The sequence below is a fragment of the Aythya ferina genome (assembly GCF_964211825.1).
Source record: "Aythya ferina genome assembly, chromosome: 22".
In the NCBI taxonomy this organism is placed as follows: domain Eukaryota; kingdom Metazoa; phylum Chordata; class Aves; order Anseriformes; family Anatidae; genus Aythya; species Aythya ferina.
Window position 1 is genome coordinate 4,694,613 of NC_140320.1, and position 23,967 is coordinate 4,718,579.

Sequence of the window (23,967 nt, forward strand, 5' to 3'; positions counted from 1 at the left end):
CTTTACTATTGTAATAGTAGCTATTCATTCTCTTTATAAATGCCTGATCCTTCTCTCAATCTCACTGAGGTTTTGACTGCAACAATACCTAGTGGTAATGATTTACCCATGCTAATTATGCATTTTGCAGAGGAAAACATATTGTTCGTAGCTTTAAATGGAGTGATTTTTCAGTTTAATTGAACTTACATCTCTGTATCCCGGGGGCAGGCTCACAATTCAGTTCCTCCCCTCCTCCTGAGCCACGCAGGCGCTTTCTCAAGCCCAGCACCAGTCACCTGTTGAAGTGTTTTTCAGGTTCTTTCCCTCTTGTCAGTTCCATTTAAATCTGAGCCTCTCTGCAGATGAAGCTTTGCAAAAGGAAATAGCTCTTTGCCTGTTGGAAGAATGGGAGAGGCTCTGCTAAGTTGTTTGTTGATATTTCCTGACAGCTTTTCCGAATTCCTCGCTGTTCTGCAGCTGTTAAATTTGTTGTCTCAGCTGCGAGGATTACTCTAGCTTTGCTCGAGCTGCGTTTTCTCACCATTCATCAAGCTTCTGGTGTTGCACAGAAAGATCCATCAACACCAGAGCCACCTCCAGAGCAGCGTTTGGGTGGAAGTCTGCTTCCCTGCCTGGGACTGAACTCGCTGCCAATTTTTGAAGGGTGTTTGTGGTTTCTCAGCGAGCCTCAGACCACGGCGGAAGGGTTGTGCTGTAGAAGTAAAAGGAGGTTGGATCAGGAAAACGCATGCATTGGGGTTTTTGAATGCCTGGGCATGTGGAGCATGGCTTTTGTGGGGCAGGTGCATCCTTGGAGGTGCTGAGCAGAAATAGCAGCGCACCTGGATTTCCTGAGTGTCCTTGGCAGGTCGGGCAGGGGGAGCAAGAGGCAGAGATGAGCCGTGGCTGGTTCTCAGAGGTGTCTTCGCTACTGGAGTGGCAGCTGCAGGAGAGATTTATTCTGTGATTTACCATTTTATTCTCCCTTTTGGCTCTTGCTGTGCCGGCGAAGAAATTTCCTGCAGAAATCTCAACGTATCAGGAGGACGTGGCACTAGCAGTGGAGAAGAGCACCATCTCGCACGGTCGTTAAAAATGTATAAGTAGTTTCAGAAGCGAGTTGCTTCCTCTGAGAAGCAAATCGTTCATAATTCTGCCTAGTATTTAGAGACTTTTATCTCCAGAGAGAGCTCCAAACCGTTCGGAATAGTCTTGATTCATTTTATTTTATTTTCCTCCTGAATTTTCAGAACTAAACTAGAAAAGGGGCTTAACAGGGGAAAGAAAAAATCACGTGCTTGTACTGAGCAGAGAGAAGCTAACAGCCTGTCCGTGAGCCACCACCAGCTTTCCAGCAATGCAGGCACCACCTGGAGTGACCTTATGAAATATTTTTTTCCAGCTGTCCCACTCATTTTGGGGGATTCAGAGGCTTTGGGGGGGGATATAGCGGATTCAGACTGCTTTATAAGCAGCTGTCCCTCAACCAGGCTCGCTTGCTGTCTTAGCAAGTTGCCAGCACAGCGAAGAGGAGCCACGAATGCAGGAGCTGTAACTGTGCAGGCTGAATTTAGTAGAGGAAGTTCATCTGAAGCATTTCCAGCAAGCTGTGGTGAGGGTGAGTCGGGATAAGTCATCTTCACAGGAACAAGAATTAGTGTGGTGAATTGCTGAACATCCCTGCTCTCTTCTGCTCATCCTTGGCTTCCGAGGTTTCTTGCTTTGTGCTGTGTGAAAGCAGAATGTCATCGCCGTCCCTGCCCATGAATAATTTTAGTCTGCATAGGGCAGATCACCCGGCCATACCTGTGGTGTGTTGCCGAAGCTGGGCAGAAAATGTTTTAAGGCTTCTGATGGGGCGGTGAGAGAGAGGCAGATGCACCTCGCAGCCGCAAGGAAGCAAAAGCTGTTGGGAGCGTGACTCGCTCAGCAAGGCAGGAGTGACTCGACAAAGGGTTTGAACCGTGTTTATGGTGCTTTCATGGCAGAGTTTAGAGAAGAGGAGGGAGCAGGAGGAACTTGGGACACCGTGGAGATGAAGAGAGCCAGGAGAACTGAAACATCTCTCTGCTCCTTTGAGAATAGAAACCCCGATGCTAGGCTAGGAAGAAAAATCCGCTCTCTCCCCTCCCTCTCATCCCACGCCTTGAGTTCCTCTGTTTATTCCCACTGCTCGGCGGCTCAGGTGTTGTGGTGGGGAAGTGTCCCCGTGCTGCACTCGGGGTTTTGCAAGCACCTCCATCCACCAGATGGGGTACAGGTGGTAGGAGCCCGAGCGGTTCTCCTGTCTGGTGAACCCCAAGGTGTATTTCTGTAGCTGACAGCTGTTCCTTGGGTTCGTGCTCGAAAAGCAAAGCTCTGGGAAGCTGCTCTTAGCGGTGGGTAATGTGTTAGGTGAGCGCAGCATCCCTCTGTGCTCCATGTTCTAGGTAATTACAGCCCCGCCGCTCGCAGAGCAGAGCACAGCGGGCGCCCCGGATTTCTTATTTGGCTTTGCTATTAACTCCGGGCTGGGGATGCAAAGGCAGCTGCTTGCCCGGGGATCGCGTGCTTCGCCTCTTCACCAAACCCAGCTGCAAACAGGAGAGGTGGCCTTGAGCTCTGTCCCTCAGTGCTGCAAGTCCTGGGTCTTCTGCCTGCATCCTCATGAGGTTGCCTTTGGCTGGACCCCACTTTTTTTTTTTCCTTTGCCTTTCCTTGCTGTAGCCCCGAGGTACGACGAGGCTGCTGCCTTGCCCTTTGCTGTTGCTGCCTTTTGGATGCAAACTGTTTGCTGCAGGGGGGCTGTTGCATTTACCTGCACAAAGTTAAGTCTCAAGACTCGCATGCAGCCACGTGGGAGTGCACCCGTGGCGAAGGAGAACAGGGGGAGTGCAGCCCCAGGCTGTCATCTCTCCATCCTGTCGCAGGAAGGAGCTCGTCACAATGATGGGGAGATTTCTTTTAGCATTGCCATCTTCCCAGGCCTGCCTGGTTCTGCATCTCTGCTGAGAGGTCTGGGAGGGGATGCGTGTGGTATCGGTGCCCGTTCTGCAGCGCCTGTGTGGTAAATTTGACTCGATCCTGCTGTTTTTCTCAGTCTCTTAGAAAGTTTTGAAATAACGGCTTCAAAGCACTCAGATGATATGTTGCTCCACAATCCGTCTCTGCTGCTGCCAGTGCTTCTGAGGAGCCAATTTACCATGTGCTTAACCTTTTAGGGCTTTTCCCCCGAAGGCATTACTATAACTCCCACTGAAAAAAAGAAAGAGAAAATTGCCATTGCCCTTCGCAGAGGTGGCTAATGATTTTTAGGTGATTTCTGGCAGCTTCTGCTGCGTCAAAATGTGCTGAGCAGGCACCTCCTGAAAGCAGGATGCTCCAAAGATGTCCAGCTGGCACCCGACATGGGGTCCCCTGATTTTCTCTGGGCTGAGAGCACTGGGGCTCAGCTTCCTGGTAGCGATGTGATGCAGGAGACTGACCCCAGGACCTATAAGTGGTTCCTTTTTCAGCCCCTGCATTGTCTTCATCCATTTGGCCACCTCTCAGTGTTTCTTCTGCATCCCTTCCCTGCCTGTAAAAGGGGATTTGCCCCTCTGGGGAGTGCTGAGGTGAGGTGGCAGGGGTCTAAACACAGCCTAAATGTAGCTGCATTGAAAAACCACAAAGAAAAAGCTACAACTTTCTCGAACAAAACTCCTGGTAACTTCAAAGGCAGATTAAAGACTTTGCCTGTGTCAGGACTTCAGCATTTGGCCCAGGAATTAGACAAATGGAATAGCGCGAGAGCGATTGCCAGAAAACTGGAGAAGGGAGAGATAAGGTAACATGAAAAGCTCAGCGTCAGCATTTAGGGACATTAGTGCTTGTGGAGATAATTTTATCAACATGAAGGACAATAATTAAGTAAAATCTCTGTGTTGCTGTTGAGAGTGGTGTTTGTTAACAACCTGTTCAGCTGTGCTGGGGGAATGTGCTGCGGGACAACGTGTGCCAATACCTGCACTAGTGATAGCTCTGTGGGTTCGTCATGTATCCCTCATTGTTTTGTCATTTTGGACTTGGAAGGTGTTGGGAATGGGGCTGCCTGGTGGGAGGAGAAAGAAAGAGACCTCATCTTTGGCTTTTCCTGAATCCCAACCCTTCTGGGCATGAAGGGAAGGGAAGGAGACGGGGGCTGCTATCGCTCGCTGGGGCTGCAGCAATGTCAGGAACTGGTTTCTGGTTTGGTTCCCAAAGTGACTCAGTCCCTGCCTCCCATCCCTCGCTGCGTGTTTTGCTCTGAAAATGTTGGGTCCTACCCTAAAAGCTGGAGTCAGTGTAATATTTAAGTAGCTGGCTGCTTTAAATTTAAAAGAAAAAGAGAAAAAAGAGAAATTAAATAGATGTGACTCAATATTGATTTCCACTTGTTTTTGTGGAAACTCTAAAAATGCCAAGATGAAATATTTGGACTTTTCCTTGGGTTTCTTTTCCATATTTTGTTAGAAGCTCTTCGCCCAGTTTGACTCGAATTCCTGAATAATTCATAGTCTGTAAATAGCTTCCTCCTCCTCTGGTAAATAGACTCTTTGTCCCCCTGCCTTGGCACGCTCCGAGCAGTGTCATCGTGCTGAGTCGCTGCTTGGAGAGCCGGGGTGCTCACGGTGTGTGCTCTCTCCGCAGAGTTATGTCATGCCCAGACCACCGAAGGGCTCCATGAGGATTTATAGAAGATGCCCCGTGTCTTGGCGCCTCTGGTGCTCCTTCTGCTGTGGCTGATGAGGATCGCTGCCAGCCCCCACTCCCTGAGGATCGGTGAGTACAAAGCTCGCTGCGACCTTCCTCTGGCTGCTCTGACCGCTCCGCGTAGGCGTGCTCGGAGAAGGCTCTGCCCCTGTGGTTTTTGGGCTGCTGGTGGTCGTGGTCGTGGCTCAGATGGGGCTGGGTCGCTTGCAGATCTCCGGCCTCGTGCCTGCCTTCTTGAAATGTGGTCCCCGTCTTGTAAATGCAGTGCGGTGTACGGCGAGCGTACACATCTGCATCGATTTTTACGGTGGTAATGCTCCCTGATGGGAATCGCTCTCTGTATAAATGTGAAGTAAAAGTCACTCCTCGAGGAGACACTGAGGGATGAGGCTCTTTCCCCCACCCTGCATCCCCCCCTTGATGCTCTCCTAAGCTCCAAGCAGAAGGGAATGGTTTTCTGTTGCAGATTTATTTGTCCCCACGTTGATGAGCAAGGAGTGTTTGAGCCCAAACTGAAAGTGTCACGAGAACATTAATAACTCCAAAATGCTCTGTTTGTAAGAGAGTCCTCGCATTTGTTCTCCTCTGGGCTTTATTAAAAAGTGTTCAGGAAGAGGCACCGTCGTCTTCACTCCCTGCCTGTGTGGATTAGGGAAAAGAAATGCATCTGGAAACCTTGTAATGAAACTTGCTTCACAGCACTGACACCGTGCTCTGCTGTTTGCAAAGCAAACTGCTTCTCCTGCCTGTTCTCTCCGGAGCCACTAGCTGTTTTTATTAACTATTTGTTGCAGATAAGCTAATCTATTCCCGTCCCCATTTGCAACTTTCACAGGTGACACTTGAAATAAAATTACTTCTCCCCTTTGCCAGCAGAGCATGGAGCAGCTCAGAAATACAGCATGGGAGGGTGAGTGCTGGCAGGAGCCGGGGTGGTTTATGGCCCCGGCATCCCTGATTCATGTGGAGCACTTGTGCAGGACCATCTCTGCTCCGCGGGCTGCATTTCACATCGATGGGCAGATCCTCCACTTGAGGCAGGGGATGGGGATGGTGATGGATGGGTTATGTGCCTGCCGTGGCTCAGTTTGTGCATGCTCAGGGACCTCCTGGTGAATTCGATGATGGCCACAGTGAGGCCAAGTCCCTGCTCATCTCTGGGGGCAGGTGAGATGAAGTTGGGGTCTCAGTGTTTGGGACACAACCCACAAGCAGCTGCGGTGGTGGTAGGAAGTCCTCCTCCCTCCATCTCTTCCAGGTGCTGGTTTTGCCTTCTGGACCTGGTAGCTGCTACTGGTAAAGGAGATTTTGATGCTCTGCTGGGGTTTTGAGTCACATCCCTAGTATAAATGACTCTTGGGTATCATTCACGTGTCCAAGTTGTACTTAGCAGGGATGCAGGGTGGTGAACAGCACAAACACGCTGGGTAAATGTGAGCCTCTCCCCGTCAGCATCGTGTGCCTGCAGAGGCCCAGGGCTGCAGCAAATCTCTGGTGCTTTGGTCTTCATCCCAGAGACAGCTCTGCTGGTGGCTCTGCACTCCCTCACACTGCGGTCACGCTCCCTTGGACCCGTCTCTCCAGTTTTAAAATCATTGTGCATTTAGGAGTTCTGTGCTTTTGACTTTTCTTGGCAAAAATAATGGAGCTGCTCCAGAAATCATTGCTCTTAAAATTACAGCACTGTCCGTGATACAGACACTGGATTTCCTTAACCTGTGGAACCCTCCTAGGACTGAAGAATTTGCATTTGGGTGCTGCAGAGGGAGTGGAGAACTCAGGATTTCAGCAGAAGAAGTAATGTTGTGGTAGGAATGGGAAGGAGCAACTCTGAACCTTCTAAAATGCACCAAAGGTCATGGCTTTTGTGCCAGGTGGTGTTAAATTTTGGAGTGGCCAGAGACCCTGCGGTCAAGGTCCAGGGTTCTCCAGGTACCTGCCACCTCCTGGGAGTGGGACATCAGCACTCCTGACCTTGGGTGAGCTCATGAAGGAGAAACAGCTTCTTAAGGAGTGACTCTAGGGGTTTGGGACCCAGTGAATCCCCCCCACTTAAGTCTAAAGCAACTTCTCTGAAAATGGAGTCTGAAGCAGATGGGCGAAGAGCTGAGGAGGGGTTTGGGGTTTTGGTTTTGTCTCTTCAAGACACAGCTTTATTTTAAAAATATATCCAGCCAAAAAGTTAATAAAAAATAAAGCACAGCATAAAAGGAGAGAAAAATATTACTGGCAGCCCTGAAATCATTCCCCAAAGCATGCTTTTGGCAAGGCAGGGGGATACGGTATCTAGTGACATAAATCAATGCGCTGCATCGCGAAGGGAAACAGACCAGCACGAGCCTTTGAATATTCAAAGAAAACGCAAGCTAACATTCAGAATAATTCTGAGAGCCATCTGGTAATGGACCACTGAAAGGCGCAGTTTTATGATCAGTGTGTGAGGTGAACGCAGGCAGTGCCCTGCCCTGGTTCCTCCCCAGGTGGCTGGAGAGGTGATTGCTGCTGGGCACGGCTGGAAGGAGGCAGGATGGTGCTGAGCCAGGGGCACTCGGCTTTTACACTGAACTCTGAGCCCTCCTGCAGCTGCTTTCCTGGGGTTTCAGGTGGCTCTTGGCCCTGATACCTCTCGGTGGAGTTTCTGGTAGCGGATTGCTTCGAGTACACGCTGAGGAAGGGCCGTGTTGCTTTGCTGGCGTGGGCAGGACCCGCTGCGTGTTGCATTGCAGGGAGCTTCAGAGGCATCGTCTGTGCAAAGCAGTGAGCAGAACATGTTCTGTGGGTGACCTTCCTCGCAGCCTTGCTGTGCACAGGCACAGCTTGTAGCCTCCTGTACACCTGGAGCTGTTACTGTTCTTTTTCTCTCCTCACTACACAGGAAATACCACTGGTTTGGGCCTTTTTTTTTCAGCTTTTTTCTCCAGGCTTAAAATCTGCGTTCCCTTCTGATCCCATCCTAGAGAAAGTCTCCTAAATCATGTTGTCTGGGAGACCTTTGTGGGGAAAAACACGGACCTGCATGTTCCATCCACAATAGCTCCTCTTTTCAAAGAGCCTCTTGTTTATCAGTCAGCTCTCCTGGTCCATGTCAGTGAGGTTTTCTCTCCATAGATGCTCAAATATTGATTGAGATCAGGGGATGAAGAAGCAGGCAGGACTGGGCATATTCTCAAACACTTTCAAACGCTCCAGGAGATGTGTAGGGAGCGCCTCAAGACATGTGGTGGCCTTTGAAAGGGCTCGTACACATGCTACCAAAACGTCCTGGGAGTGAAACCTGCTAGTTGGTGTTTGCCCTTGCAATCGTTCTTGTGTTTTTCTACCCCAAAAGCACAGAAAACATCAGCTCCCTCCTGCCTGCCCCACTGGCAGGCAGGGATGGCAGATGCAGCACGCTCTGGGCCAGCATCTCCTACAGCTTCTTGCAGCTTCTCCCGTCCTGAGAAGTAATCCTGGTTTTGTTTTCTGTTTGTTGACTCGTTACTCAAAACTGTAAATTTACTTGAGTTATTTACTAAGTTATTTACTTGGTCTTACAGAGCAGGCTGTCAGGGCCCTAAATTGGTATTCTCTTGTGAGATTCATTGGGTGCAAGATTCATTGGGCACTCATTTAACATTCATACACAAGCCCAAGTTGTGATTTATTCACAGCACTGCCCTAACTAGCCAGAGGCTCAGCATCCCTGCCACATTGTCCACGGACAAACTCCTTGCAAGGCCATCAGCCCCTGAAGTGCTCCTTTCGGTAATTGCCTCCATCTGCCTGCCCAAATCCCTCCCAGCTTCACAAACATCCCACGGAAGCATTGAGCCCCAGCATTAAGGGTGTTTTGTGTGGTGAAACGTAGGGTTCGTCTACCCCATACCTAATGCATCCACCATTTGATCAGTGGAGCAGTTCGTGTGGCTGGCCCAGGGCTCGTGGTAGCGCTTTGTCCACCAGAGAAGTCTCCAAGAGTCCAAAGTGGCCATGGGGTGGGACCAGGAGAGCCAGCCTGGGACGTTTGTCCTTGTTTCTAGGCACGGTTCCCAAAATCTGGAGTTCCAAAAGGGCTGTGAGTCTCCTACACCTGCTCTGCTGCTGGAACTGTAATGTCAGGAAAATGTTCCTGGGATTAGCCTCCCAAGCTGCTAATGATCCCAAGCTGCTTGTTTGGGGAGCTGCACGGTGTGATTCTACTCGGGGACAGGCAGAAAGGCTGCCAGGGTTGTGCTGAGGGATGGGGGGGACGTGCCTGGGTCTCTTAGGGCAGGCAGGGAGAGCCGAGGTGCCGTGGCAGGTTGGCTGGTGCCAGCTTGAGGCTCCCCTTGCCCGTGCTGGGAGGCAGAGCAGCGTCTCCTTTCCGTATGCAACGCTGCCTTCTGGCAGATCGCAGCCCTTTGTGGATGATAGCGATGCGAGTGCAATAAACTGCTGCTCACCAATTTGCTGTTCCCCGGCAGAGAAATGGCCTTACCCTGGCTTTGAACCCAGCAGCCAGGCTGCTGCCATCAGCTGAAAGCAGGGAGACGACGGCTGGGGCTCACGTGGTGGTGCTGTTGCTGGAAAACCTTTCTGCTGGTAATTATGATGAGTGTTTCATAAAACAAAGCTGCTGGCAGGGGCTGGGTGCCTCCTCTCCTCCAGTCAGTTGTCTCCTGGGTACAGGAGGGCAAGCACCGGGCTGGGAAGGCAGCAGGTCACCGAGACACGTGCGATTATCCAGCTTCTCTGTGCGCAGACCGATTGTTTTTAAAGGCTTCAGAATAATTTAATTTGGAGAACTGAGAGCTGTGCCCACGCTGCGCTGGTAGGAGGGAGGCTGTGCTGCAGCTGGGTGACATTTAGGTGGGGGGAGCTGCTTAAACAAACATGTGTCGGGGTCCCAGTCCCCAGGAGCCCCAGTTTGAGGCTTGCTGGAGGTGCCCCGAGGTTGGTCATCTCCCAGGGACCTACCTGGATGTGGCCACCAGCAGCCCCAGTGTCTGAGCCCTGTGCTATGGGTCCCTGAATTTCCTTCCCCTGCTCCATTTCTACTTCGCTGGGCTCATCCGAGCACTCATGTGTAGGGTTCACCCTCTATTGATTTTATTTTTTTTAAAAGGCTTTCACAGGACTTTCCTAGAATCTGAGTGCTTAAAGAAATAGAGAATCAGGCAGGAGGAGCCGTATCCACGTCTTTGTTGATGCATGACTTGCTAAATTTGTCTGGCTGAGCCATTATAAATGTTTAATTTCCCCCAATATTAAAAAGGCCCGGTTAAGTTCATTTAGGTGAAGTAGATCGGTAGTTATTTGTCATTCTCTACCAAGTGGGGAGAGGGAGAGAGAAATACAATATCAATTTGTTAACTATTTGCCCTTTTAATTTTGTTTTCGTTATTCTTCCAGGAGAGTGATATTTTATTTATGTTTTCTGAGTTCAGTGCATAAATCCTTATTTAGAAAAAAATCACCCGTGGAGATGCCAGGCCCTTGGAGCAATTTGTTGGCTACGAATCCTCGCGCTTGTCCCCAGATGTCCCCTGCCTGGGAGGCAGGTGTAAGGGGTGTCTGTCTGTCTGTCTCCAGGCTGTGCCTTTGCCACACGAAACACAACGAGCTGCTGCTCTACGGCTAAGGAATCCAGCCCTGTTGATAATATGAATAATGAATTATAAGCAGATTTATATCTCGGATCGATGTTACAGGGCACGGCGTGAAAGGAGGCATGGACTCAGTGAAACGGTGCATCTCCTGGTGTATTTGCACCTCTGTGGAGGAGTTATCTTCACTGATCTGCTCCTAGTGCCGGAGAGCCTGGCTACGTTGCACACCCCTAGAGGCCCCGAGTCTTGTTTTGATTCATTATTACATCCACATGCACATTGCACAGGTATAGATCTCGGGGCTGGGAAGCTGCCTGGCCATGCTGCAGCTGCTAATTCAGCAGGAAGTGGAAAATTTGCTAGAGAAGAGGGGCTGATGGCTGTAAATGTCCGGCATCACTCTTCCAGGCATGCTTCTGTGGCAGAGGATGGACACAGAGAGGTGCGTGTACAGAGCTCTGCTCTAGGGGTCTGCTTTTTGCTCCTGGATGCTGAGGAGTGTCCCCGAGCCAAGGATGGGGATCTGAGAGCCACACAGCCTGCTTTCTGTCTAAATACTGCCCTAGCCTCTGGGCAGCACTTTGTGTGTTTAGCCACTCAGACATTTTTACCAGGGATCTTTTTCTTTCATAGAGTGAAAGCTAGTAATAGCAAGAGCTACTCTGTCATGCCTTTCATTATTTTTTCATATATATATATATATGTGAATAAAAAAGTCAATTACATGAATGAAAGATGCTTGGTTCCCTGCCTAAACAGCTGCCAAAATTAATTCCAGCTCGGAGCCAAACTCGGCAAAGCTGGATTTTCTGCAGAAAGCTCCTTGAGATAGGCTCGGGCACCGCTCTGTGTTACCGATTCCCACTGCCCAGCGCCTCACCCTCGGCTTTGCCTGTGGCCAGTTGAGGAAGAATGGATTTCACGTGCTCTGGGGTGAGCTTGACTTCATGATAGAATAAAGCAGAATTAAATGTCCCTAGCAGCCCCTCGCTGGAGCCAGCACCATCACACTGCAAAGCCACGCTCATTTGATGGAGAGCAGCTGTCTTGGCAGCTCAGAGCACCTGAAAACTCAGCGCCGGCGTCAGCAATACTTTGAGCTTTAAATTTGTTCCTCCCTGTGGACCAATTACCTTGCATTTAAAGCACCACCTGAATTGAGCAGGATGTGGACAGGAGCTGTGCTGAGTTACAAAACTGGAATAATCGCACAGGGTAAGCAAGCCCTCGCTCCGAGATGCAGCTTCTGCTGCAAGGCTGAGGCCGGGGCACCTGGGGCTGAAGGATGTGGTTGCTCGTCCTCAGGTGCACGTCCCCAGTGGCTGGGGCACGATTTTAAAGGTGTTTTCAGGACGTGAGGTGGAGGATAGCCTTGCAGCTTGAGGCAGCAGCCCAAGTTCCTGAAGGTGAGCTGAGCTGAAGCTGAAGTCATTGCTCACGAGCTGTTCCAACCTTCCCGAGAAGGCAAGCTGCAGGGTGGCAGATGGGAGGACAAAGGCAGCAAGGCGACTCCAGCTCGTAACAGCCTGTTGGAGCAGAGCGAGGTCCCCATACTGCGAGTGTAAGGTGGGGTTTCCTTCTGTTTGAAGCATGATGCCTTGTGCTCCGAGGTTTATTCCTCTTTCTCCTGCTGGGTAGCTCTTGGCAAGTCCACTTGTCCTTGCCCTGCAGGGCTGCAGGCTCAGGGAGCAGCTCTCCTGGGCGCAGCGTGTGCAGCAGGCAGCTGGGTGAGGTGTTAAAGCCCTCCTGCAGGTGTAAGGCACTGCAGGGCTGTCGGGCAACCTTCCCAGAAAGGATGCTTTTCACCCAAAAGGAGGGCGCTTATCTCAAGTGCCCCCTCTGCAGCTAATTGCTCGTGGCTCCGTGCAAGATAAGCACAGCCTGTAAGGCTAAAAGCCCAAATTGTCCTGGCTTACGTTCAGAAGCTCTTGATATCCAGGTGTTTTGAACCTCTAGTGTTTGAAAAAGCCCCAAGACCCGAGGTGGAGAGCAACCTGCTGATGGATGGAGCAGCTGGGACTGATCCTGCCCTTCCCCACGCAGACTGCCTCCTGCCTTTGTGCTCCTCCTGCTCCTGCCCGACCTCACCAGGCTGGGACTGAAGCTACTGGCTGAGGGCTAGGAGAAAGAGTTCAGGAAAAGGGATGGAAGACCTTGAAAGACGGAGTTTTGTTTTTCTGTAGGATGTTTCCTATGGAAAGCACGGAGCCGCGGGCTGTGCTAGAGGGCTGGAGAAGCAGCGTGGGTGTGGGAGACGAGGGGAGAGCACCCGGGGCATAATTCCTACCTAAAGCAGGAGGGATGGGTGTCCTCAGCCTGGATTTTGTTTGTTGCTGGGAAGGTCCAGGAGGGTGAAGTCACATCAAGGGCAGCACCATTCCCTAGAGCCCCCTGCTGCCCCCAGGAGCATTCAGCTCCCTCTCCACAAGAGGTCTGGGGGCGCAGGCTCCTGCCAGGGGGAGCAGGCTGGGAGCAAAGGGGCTCTGGGAGCCAGCAGAGACCTCCCTACAGGGGGAAAATGCAGCCCTGGGCCACAAGGGAAGCAGGGAGCAAGCAGGGCACAGGCTGCAAGGTTTTCGCTCTGTGGCCCATAGATAAAAGCGCAGTCCTGGGCAGAGAAGCAAAGAAGGCAGATGCTGGTGTGTCGGCACGGAGGGGACCTGAGCAGGGAGATGGAAAAGAGCATCAGGGGGCATCTGCCGTGGAGGAGCAGCTTAGCCTGACAAGTGCCAGCTCTGCCTCGAGCCCTGCCAAGCGAGGCCGGTGGCTGGAAGGAGGCTGCAGGGAGGGATGGCTCGTTTTCCCAAAGACACCGCTAATGAATTCCTCTTGCACCTCCAGATGCTGTAGGGATTTGGAGAGGCTAAATGGAACTTGATGTGAAAATGATGGCTGAATGTCAATTCTGCTGTCGAAGCCAATTTGGGAGCCGGAAAGTGTTAAAAGAATTAAGATTGTTAAATGGAAATAAGTCTACTTGGTAGAGATGAAACAGGGTTTAAATGAGTGAAATTATCTGTGGATTACCCTTGTTAGAGCACTGCCTTATTTAATAAACTGAGTTTTAATGTGCTGTAGGGCTTTTGGAGGAAAAGCTTAGCCTATGGGGTACGTGCATGAAGGGAAGGACGGGCTGGGCCTCCATCCTCCAAGAGCCACGAGAGTCGAGGGGAGGTGATGGTTTGCCCGTGAGTGCTTTGTGCTTTGTGAAGACCTTGCTGACTGCTCGGTAAGTGGTTTGATCTTTGCTCAAGCTTGGGCACTTCTTTTGCTGGCTTGATAGGAGGCTGGTTAGGCGATACCTTCTCTGGGTACCGTGTGTCCCTGCGTGGCTTTCCTAGCACGTCGTGCTGAATAAATGTGGTCAGCCCCCCCCCCAGGGCTCTGGGAGGGAGTGCTGCAAGGGAAGAAAACCTGGCTGGATGCAGGAGGAGGGGAAAAGAGCACAGGAAATCTTGAGGGCTGCAATTTCATTATGAAGAGAGCCTAGTAATTATTAATAGGCCCTGATTATCTGCTTCTGCAAGAGCGGATCTGTTGCAGGAGAGCAACCAGGTGCTTCTAGCTAACTTTAGCTGCCCACCTGACTTAATGCAGATGTCACCTGTCACTGCACGTGTTTCTGACCCATCTCTCTCTCCAGCGGCAGTCACGAAAGCATAATTGCTCCAGATGCTTCTAAAACCGCCCACGGAGGGAAGGACCTGACCTTAGCCTGAGCAGTCAGCTCGCAGCTCCGTGGGACTCTGACTTTTGCTGCTGCAGATGAGACCTGAGCCTTGTGCCTTACAGCAGGCTGGGGGAGAGGTACAAAGGGGTTTTTACTCTCTGCCATCTAACTGTGGGGTTTCACAATATTGCTTGTTCTGTACTTGGAAAATCCAAGAATTTTCAAGCAATTTTAGGGCTAGGGCAGCAGGGAAGGGGCTCTGCGCGCCCTTATTTTGTCTCTGGCTGAGGGGTTTTCAGTTCCAGCCCTGTGCTCTGGCATGGTGTAGACAGCAGGGCTGATCAGTATGTGCTGTGTCCTCTGCAATGAGTCCTGGTTTCATGTTGCAGAGGTGCAGGCCAGGCTGAATACCGAAGATCTAGCCCTAGGCTCATCCCCCATGAGCTTAAGACTTCTGTGATCTTCTTGCCAAGCCTAAGGGTAACGAAGTCGGAAAAGTCACAGCGTGGTGTCAGGTTAGATTTGTATGAGGATGTCTACATTGGTTACAGATTCCAACCCATCCCCAGCTCCAGTTTGTGGCTCTTCTGCTTGGCAAGACAAAAAATGCACCAACCTCTGCCCAAAAGATATAGTGATATAGTCAGCTGTCCCATCTCGCTGCTCGAGAGTTTCCCAGTCATCAGCATCCTACAGGACTTGTGCTTCTGAATATGTGTGCACCCTCCGTGGTGTCCAACAACACATTTGACGGCATCCACCTTGTACCAGGTTTGATTCACAAGCATTTAATTTTACCATGGCAGGATGCCCCTAATCATCCTTGCTCCTCTCCTGCCACTGCGGAGTCGTTTTCTGGCCGTACCCAGCTGCCCTGTGCATCTTCCCATTTGACCAGCGGCAAAAGTCTGCTCTGTCATTTGGCTCCTGCACTTCAGAACATTTTGTTCTGTGTCCCTTGCACAGCTTGGCAAGTTGCAAACCTTTAGCATTTATTCTCTGCTGTGGTTCTACCCATTTCGGTCGCATGTGGATTTTTTTTTGGCATGCTCCTTTCATTGGGGCCCTGGTATGGTGGGAAGAAGTACTTCATTTTCCTGGGCACACTCAGAAATGGGATCTGGGTGATCACACAGCACAAAGCAAAAGAACGGTTGAGTTGGTACCAAAATATTGCAGTATTTGTGCAAAGTCTTAGCTAACCCATGCCAGAGCCTCCCCAGCTGTGCGGGTTTGTTGCAGGAGCTGGTGCTGGGCTTTAGGGGCTCGGTGGGGCTGCAGTGGCTTCCCCTGGCACCAAGCACTGCCTTGTCCAGCTTGGCATGGCTGAGGAGCTTTGCTAGGGTAGGACATGGGGCTGAGCACTTGGGTTTTGGAGCAGAAAGCTTGTGATCATCACAGTGGCTGAAAAGCCTCTTCTCTCATGCGTTTAAATCCCATGGAGCATCTCATTAGAAACAAATGATGCCTCAGGCAAGCGGAGCTATAGCGAAGTAATCTTTATTAAGCACCCTCAGTGGTCAGAGTTACTTGATGAGCTCCAGAGTTTTATTTGCAGGCAGCTTTGGGTTGTCATTTAGCAGGGAAGCTCTTTGAACTCCCTCCCTTCCCCGTCTCTAGGTTACTGTTTTCTATTTCTGTGTGTTTTCGGTCCCAACAGCCCTGCAAACACTGCTGGTGGAATTGTTGATACTGGGAACAAAATGAATGGAGGAGACGGGGTGTGCACAACTCAGCAACACGCAGCCAGGCTTCAGGAAGGGGATGTAAGGTGTCCTGAGCGCATCACAAATTGTACTGGGGGGACACAGCCACAACTGTTTCCTTGGGAATTGGTGCCCAGAACCCCTGAGTCGCTAGGGGAAGTTTTTCTCTGATTGCTTCACTGTGCATCTTTGGGGCAGGAGAGCAGCAGCTCCTCTTGGGGCCATCCTCCCTGCCTCTGGTACCTGCAGCAAGCTGCATGGCCGTGTTTCTTTCATCCCTGGGCTTTGCAAGCTCTCCGCAGGTGATAGAAAACGAGCCGTAAACTGTAAGCACAAAGGGCAGTGACAACCAAAATAAATTGGAAACAGCATCCTGCCAGATGCTGTGCGTCCTGCTGGAGGGAGAAGGTGCAAACAGCTCTGAGAAACGAAGCAGGAACACGGGGTGTGAGCATGAAGGTGCCGCACGCCTCAGCCCTGCTGCTGACCCCGCTGGTCCTCTGGGGCTCTGCTGCTGCCCGGAGCTGCAGGGGGTGTTTTTAGGGTGATGTGGAGACAACCCCAGCCTCGCCCTGTGCTTCAGAGGTATCAGGGCATCTCCAGGTAAGTCCGGGAAGAAAAAGGAGAGAGAAAAATTCATCTGTGGCCACTGTGCTTGGCTTTATGAAAAGGAAATGAAATGAAGGCAGGAGGCTTGAGGTTGGCCCGTGTCTGTCTTGTCAAGCATGTGAAGCTGACACAGCGATGGAGTCATTACAGGCTCCTGTGTAAATACAGCCTCCTTACTGTTTTTTTTCCCCCCTATAACATGTCTCATTTACTTGATAGTCTATAATAGCTCTGGAGGAGCAGTCACTGCTCAGCAAGTCACAGCCTCTCCTCAGTCATCTCAGCCAGCTCCAGTGCTCACGGTCCTCGGGAGCTTTTTTGGCAGCCAGCCTCTCGCACGGAGGTCTCTCGGCAGATGCTTTCAGCCCCCAGCTCTGCAAGGTGATGGGGACGGGGCTGCAGGGGCAGTTGTGCATCGCCGGGAATGGCTTTGAGCTGCTCGTGGCCCCTCTGCTGCTTTCTCTTCTCCTCGTGGCCTGGGTCCTGTGGGTTTTGGTGGCAAACTGCAAAGGATGGGGGGCTGTTTGTTGTCCTGGGAGGAATGTTTTTATTGTGAGGATGCAGGGAGCAGCTTCAGGCAGTAGCTAGCAATGCAGAGAGTCTCTGAGCAGAAGGTCGTGCCACCAGGTGTGCTTTGACAGACGTGCCCCAACACCTAGGGAAGCAATGAACCTCCCAAAGGTCTGGTGCCTTGGCTTAGGGGGCACCTCTAGTGTGGAGCATTGATGCTTTCTAACCCAGGAAGGTAAAACTGAGAACAAATATCAACTATACCAAACCAAACCTCCAGCAGAAATGCCGGAAAGAGCATCGGAGTGACTAACACCCAAAGCCCTATTGAAAAACAGTCATTTCCTGGACATAGCTGCACACTTTCATTGTGAATGTCCTGGCTCTATTCTTTGCTGTCCCCCACCTCTCCACCTGGAAACAGTCCAGCGTTATTCATGCTGGAAAAGGCAGAACTGGCTCTCTGTGAGCTGCCGGAACTACGGCCAGCACCTGCAGGGAGTGGCGCAACAGGTTGCTGTCTGCTTGCCTTGTGATTTTATTTTATTTTATTTTATTTTATTTTATTTTATTTTATTTTATTTTATTTTATTTTATTTTATTTTATTTTATTTTATTTTATTTTATTTTATTTTATTTTATTTTATTTTATTTTATTTTATTGCCAGCCTAAAGGGAGAGGAATCTGTGGGCAGTGGGGGCAGCACACCCGCAGCCACGTGGTAAGTGCAGCTTTCCAGGGCTAAACTTTGCTGCTCTCCTGGGAGGTGCAGGAGCACAGACTCCGCTGTGCAACGTGATAGTTCACGGTGGTTCACTCTCAATGCTCAGGATATTATCTCTCCTCTCCTGGTTTTATACATCTCTTTACCAGAGTGGAGTCAAGCAGGCTCTCCAGTGCTTCCTGACCAGAGCTCCTAGCCACCCCGAGCATCCTTCCTGGTGATGCAGTGCTGCTGAAGGGATGGAGTTTGATTTCAGGTGCATAAATGGAAAATGCGGTGGAATTAAATTCAGGCATTGCTTTTTCTTGCACCTCTCTTTTCTTTCCTTTCTGATTCTGGCAACAGACTTCAGCCAAGTGCACAGCTCGGTTCAGAGACCTTTGGGCTGGCTGCAACATTTAGCCACTTCCAGACGCAATATGAAACACAGTCTTTGCCGTTACAGAAAATCTTTGCCTAGCTAATAAATCTAAAGGTATTAAGTTGAAAGCTGAGCATTTGGAAATATATATGAAAAGCTAGCATTGTTTATATGTATTTTTCTAGCTGGGAAATTAAGGTGTGAGTGCTGAAGCTGAGCAGATTTCTTGTTGTGCAGAAGAGTTTGTCTCCTGGGGAGCAGCAGGGGCTGACCGCTGTGCTAAGGGACAGAGCTGTGCTCTTTGTTGGCTTTTTTTTATTATTTTTTTATTATTATTTTTTTATTTTAATAGGCCCGGGCATGACACACCATGATTTGGATTTTAGTCTCAGCTCGCTAATGTGCTCCCTGACCTATGGTGGGGAATAGCACATAATTACTTCCTTACTTTGTGCAAGAGCTGCATTAGAAAAGGCAGGTGATTAGTAGAGGAGGATTATTTTGTTTACCCTGTCACGTTGTCTTTTGGTTTGGTGAGACGGGATTGCTTGGCTTTGCCATTTGTGGGAGCCCTGAACCCCTTTCCTGCGTTAAATCAGTTAAAAGGGGAACCAACAGCAAAACCCTCAGTCTGTAGCAGTGGGGGATAGAAAAGCCAGTGCACGTGTGCTGTATTGGCACCATAGGGAGGCAGGAGCTGAGCAGGTGAGCAGCCACCTCCACTCAGCAAAGCAGAAATGCACTGAGCAATTTGAATGGGACTGTGAGGCACAGAAATTGCTGCAGCAGGTCCTCCTTTCCCTCATATCATTCCTCAAAGTCAAGCTGATCCTGCTCCGCACTGCGTTTCCAAGAAAGCTGGAGGATGCTGAGCATCCTGCAGAAGACAGAAACTCTCTTTTAGGCTGGGATTATTCGACTAATCTTGTGATTATGATGATAATCCCCTTTGCAATGGTGTCCCTCTCCAAGGAGTTCTTCCCTTGGGGACTTCCTAGTCCCAAATCCCATTTTCCCTTAATGCTGAAGTGCTCTGTATTAAATTAAGGCTCTCCAAAAGATCAGAGGTCTGCAGGTCCTTTGGTATTTATGGCATCGGCGTCTCTGGTAGCTCAGCCTTATGGCCTGCTGCCTTGCTGACACCCTTGGGGTTTGGGGTAGGGATGGAGCCTGAGGGGCTCTCCTCTTGGAGATGGCTTTTCAACCTCAAATCTGTGTCCTAGCAGCAGAGAGGATGAGATGGAGCTGCCCCACCAGCCGTGGGCAGTGCTGCAGCCTGGCCAGTGATGTCTGGGGCCCGTTGGATGGTCAGATATTTTTTAGAAGGGATTTTTAGGGCATCCACAGAGGGCAGGTAGCTGGCATACCCCTGCCTGCGAGGGTGGGCAGGGAGGCAGTGGAAGCAGCGCTGCTCTCCAGGCTCTAATCCCTTCCCTCTCCTGCTGCCAGGTGCTTGGCGGCAAATAAATATTTTGCTCACAACTCATTGGAGGTGGCACCTAACCAGATGTGCTCTCACTTGGTATGGCAGGAGATTTATTTGGTTGTCCATTTATAGCTTATTATTTTCTTCTCTCTCCCCCCCCCCAACTTAATAGCAGTTTACTATCCACCAGGGTATACATTTTCTTCTGATTAAGTGCCATTTAGCCGCTGGCTGCTTGCTCATTTTACTTTTATAGACACATTTACAGCGGCACAGACAGAGGCACCAGCGCCTGGGAGCAAGGGGAAGGAGAATGGAGAGGCACAGCAGCTTGATTAGATTGGATCCTAATAAAGTTTCTGGCCAAGCTGCATCACATCCAGATCCCGGGGCGGAGGTGCTGAGGGTGCACAGCCCCTGGGACAGCCGTGCTGGGTCTGGCTGGAGGCTTGTCGTGAAATCCTTGGCCATCAGGAGTTGTTTGAACTCCCCGTAGCTCGGAGCGAGTCTCTGCGGGGCGAGGAGTGATTTCCCAGCTTTCGGCAGCTGCTAATTAGTTGCAGATGATGAGATAATTTATAAAAATTAGGAGCGCTTTTCTTCATTGTGCTAATATCGCCTGGCAATAAAACGGCTCTTTTAAAAGGGTGACTTTTCTCTAATGCAGGGATCAAGGCTAAAAATACACCCGTGTGTGCAGCCGGGGCGAGGGAGCGCGCTCCTTAACCACACACCACGAGGTATTCCAGAAGTTCATCTCAAGCGCGAGAACGAACTCAAATTGAAATGCAAATTTCGGCGGCGGCTCGGAGCGCTGTTTGGAGAGAGAAAAAAATATTAAAAAAAAAAAAATATTTGATTGTGTCACCTTGCTGGCAGGGCAGTGGCGAGCCGCTCTGCAGCCTGCTGGGGGGGGAAGGCAGCGCCACGGAGCAGACAGCTTGCGTTGCGGGGGGGTTTTGGCAGCGCATCAGTGGAAGGAAGGTCGCTTCTCTCCCCGTTCTTCCCCAGGAGCAGCGGTGACTCACTGCCAGCGCATGGCGTCATGCAGCAGCGGTGACTGGCAGGGAGAGAGCTAAGAGGGATGTTTTGTCTCCTCTGAAGTGTGCCCGGGGGAAACAGGAGACGGGAGAGCAGCAGGGAAGGGTGCAGCACCCTGTGCTGGTTAACCAGGGTGTAGGATTCAGCTCCCCGTGCCACGCTGGGGTTTGGAGGGCTGCAGTGCTGGGGTGTTGCTGCTGAACCCCCACGCTTGTCCCCACCTTCAGGTGTTGTTTGCCCTTGAGCTCGTCTAAAAGCTGAGCCCTGAAACATCCACGTGCGTTTCTGGCTGGTCCAGGGGGATCCGAGGAGCAGGGGCAGTGCTGCTGTAGCTGCTGGGAAGCCGGCGTTCATGAGGCTGAAGGATGAATTTTCTGCAAACTCCGAAGGCCTCCGGTGCTCCATCAGGTTTCTAACGATTTTGTCACGGTGTTAATCCCGCAGGTGAGTGGCAGCATTTTGATATCAGCAAACAAATTACGTTTCCGCGCAGATAACCCAATCTGGAGCCAAGCAGGAGAGCAGAAAACAATTCATCAGCTGGTAATGGGGCTGCAGCTTTTGGGCAGGGCCGGACTCAGCCACTGTGCAGAAGGGAGCCTGTGCCCGGAGAAGCCCTGAGCAAGCCCCAAGTGTACGGTGAGTGTGTGTCCATGCTGTACAAGTGAGCACTGAGAACCTTTTTCCACTAATTTCCCCAAATTGTGATGTCCACAGTTTCCAGCTGAGGTGGAGCCCCCTCGGTGCCACTGCTGCACAGTGTTATTTATAGCGGGAGGCAACGTCTGTACCAAAGCCTTTACAGGAAAGGAAATCGTGAGCAGAATGGGCAAGGTGGAGAGCATCACTGGCTCTGCGTGTCTCCTGCTATGACACCTGGGGAGTTTAAGCTGGGTATCAGCAAGAATTTCTTCACAGGAGGAACAGGCATTGCAACAGGCTGCCCAAAGATGGAGTTGCCATCTCCAGGGGTTTTTAAGATCTGTGGATGTGGCGCTTAAGGACGTGGTTTGGTGGTGGACTCGTAGTGTCAGGTGATGGTTGGATTTGGTGATCTTGCGGGTCTTCTCCAAACAAAATGCTTGTATGATTCCATGCTGGTTTTGTTCAACAGTGATTGACACGTTGAGCTCAAAGGATGTTTCAAGTACAAAAAGTTTCCATACATTTTAAGGCTCTGGCCAAGCAGAGAGAAGAGAAAAGCACTTAAGAGTTATTAAATATATAAACAACATTGCTTTCAGAAGTTTCCTAACCTGAGAGTAGCTGAAGGCTGGGAAGCTATTAGTGCGAATTATTGGATGGACTTCTGGTTTGACGGTAACATTTGTTCTAACGGTCTAGATATGAAGCAGAGGCACAGAGAAAATGAAAGGAATTGCCTGTAGCAAGCTCTCAAATTAACACCTGCAACTCCCAACTCCCCGTCTGGTATGCCGTCCTTCAAGACTGAGAGGTGCCGAAATCCGCCGGGCTGCGAGCAGCAGGCAGCAAAACCTTGCAGCAGCACAGAACCGTGTCAGCAGGTGCAAGGGGCCAAACAGGTGCCAGCAGCTGGGTGCAGCACGTGGAGGGGGGAGCAGGTTGCTGTCTGCTGCTCGCTGGTGTCCGTGTGTGGAGTTTTTGGTGCTCCAGGCATCTGGTAGTGATTGTCCGGGAGCGTGCACGCACACGGAGGATGGAAAGCAGCACTGCCTGAGCATGAAATTGCCTTCCCTGCCAGGAGGTACCAGGAGCGAGGGCATCCCAAGGATGCGTGGAGCAGGGGGGGATGCCAGCAGGCAGCTGGTGGTGCACCAGCATGACAGAGAGCAGCACACGCAGCCGGTGCGTGCAGGGTGTGGGGCGTCCACATGCAAAAAGCTCTGGGATGGAGCAGCCATGGGGTGGCAAAGGGGTAGGGGGACCAGGTTGGGGTGAAACCCTCCAAAGCTCGGCCAGTGCGTGCTGCAGCTCCATCAGCAGCCACAGGCGCTCCTCTGGGCCACCCAGGCCATTGCACACTGATCAGCAAAGCATTTTGAGGAGGTCTTTGCACAAGGCGAGCACTGGAAACTGCTGCTTTGAAATCACTCCCAGGTTTTGGGGAAGCAGAATTAGTTTAAATCTAAGTTCGTTTGTTTGTTTTTTTCTCGCATGAAAAAACACCCTTCTCCCATTTCCATAGTTTCATGTTCATTTCTTCCGTTTAATGCCATCCTTAAATATCTTCTTCATCTCTAAGTGATTTTCTCTCGCGCTTTATGGCAGAGCTATCTTGCTCTCCCAATCTCTCTACCCTCTCATGTGTCAGTTTTAGTTGCTGCTTTTCTAGGAATAGCATGTTACGTTCCTTCAGCCTCCACGTAGATGTTGACACATAATTCTTTCCAGCATTTTATTAACCTCCTTTGGATTCCTGCTAATTTCAACATCTGTTTTTATTGTTGCGGGTGCCTGGCTTTATCTTTCTGTATGTACACGTAGTGCTGTGAGAGTAACCTCGCTGAGACTCCATTAGGAGGAGTTATGTCCTGGCCTAATGTTATCCGTGATATGCCTCTGAATCTTTCCTTATTGCAAGTCCTTTTCTAATTCAATCTCCCCTACCTCTTTTCTTCAGCCTTATTTTTCAAACCAGAAGTCTTCTGATGCACCCTTGATGCTGAAAGCCCAGGAGATGAGGGTTGTTGATAGGCACATGCAGGAACTGTCCTAGCTGGTGCTGGGAGACGAGGACTTTTCTTTTCTCTGGAGGTTGTTTTTTTTGATGTCTTCCTCCCTGTGTCCTCCCAGATGCTGGATGCTTGACTATTGCCAGAGACAGTGTGAAGTCTTGCCTCTTGTAGTCCAAAGGAGTGATCTGAATAATAATTGTTAACCCGAAGGATGCCAGCTCTACAGGTTTGTAAATATTTGAGGCACAGAGAGGCTGGAAGCTGGCACAAGTCCTTTCCTTGCTTTCCAATTTGACAACTGAGCAGGAGTGCAGCAGACTCTTTTCATCACTCTTGCAAGAATCTTGGATAGCATCTGGCTCTGGCCTCATTGAAGCAGTGTGGATCAGAGTGTTTTCAAGGAGAAAAAAAAAAAAAAAAGAGGGTGAAGGGAGGCAGCTGATGTTTGTATAGGTTCAATTTCTGAAGAAGCACTGAGTGTCAGGGCTTTGCATCGGGCTTCTGCAAGGAGTTGGGGTCTGGTCCAGGGAGGGAGACCTGCTGTGAGTGGGCTGGGAACTTGCTGTGGCAAGAGATGAGTGGGGATGTGAGAGCGTGAGCGACCAGCATTGTCAGTCGAGATGCCAGTCATTGCCAAGCTCTCCGTGGGTTTCAGCAGCAGCTGGACGAGGCAGAGAAGGGAAGGGTGAAGCAGAGAGATAATGAGGAGGGAACCAGGCCATCTCTCATTAGCAAATGATGCTTGCTGCTTGGAAGGAAACAACACAACAACTCAGTCCCGTTGCCCTTCAGGTCAATAAAATGAGCACTTACTAATGCGTGAATCAGAGACTCAACAACTTTATTACATGGGTAAAATCAATTGCCATTATCTAGCTCTCTTTCTATTGATCTGTGCCGCGCTATGTCAACATGTTCTGGCGGGTGGCTACGAGCAGACAGTGGCCCACTTAATACACGTCCCCGTGCAGGGTTGCTGAGGCCCATTAGGAGCTGTACAGAA

At 50.6% G+C, this 23,967-nt stretch overlaps 1 protein-coding gene across 4 annotated transcripts in view; it reads left to right on the plus strand.

Moving 5' to 3' along the window:
* Window positions 1-23,967, plus strand: part of GRIK4 (glutamate ionotropic receptor kainate type subunit 4) — a 166,320-nt gene that overhangs the window by 55,727 nt on the left and 86,626 nt on the right. For all 4 annotated transcript variants that reach the window (XM_084495963.1, XM_084495961.1, XM_084495962.1 and 1 more), the window contains exon 2: window positions 4,630-4,761. In XM_084495963.1, the coding sequence (XP_084352089.1) occupies window positions 4,680-4,761 (82 nt within the window). In that variant the 5' untranslated portion in view covers window positions 4,630-4,679. The remainder of the gene's footprint in view (window positions 1-4,629; window positions 4,762-23,967) is intronic.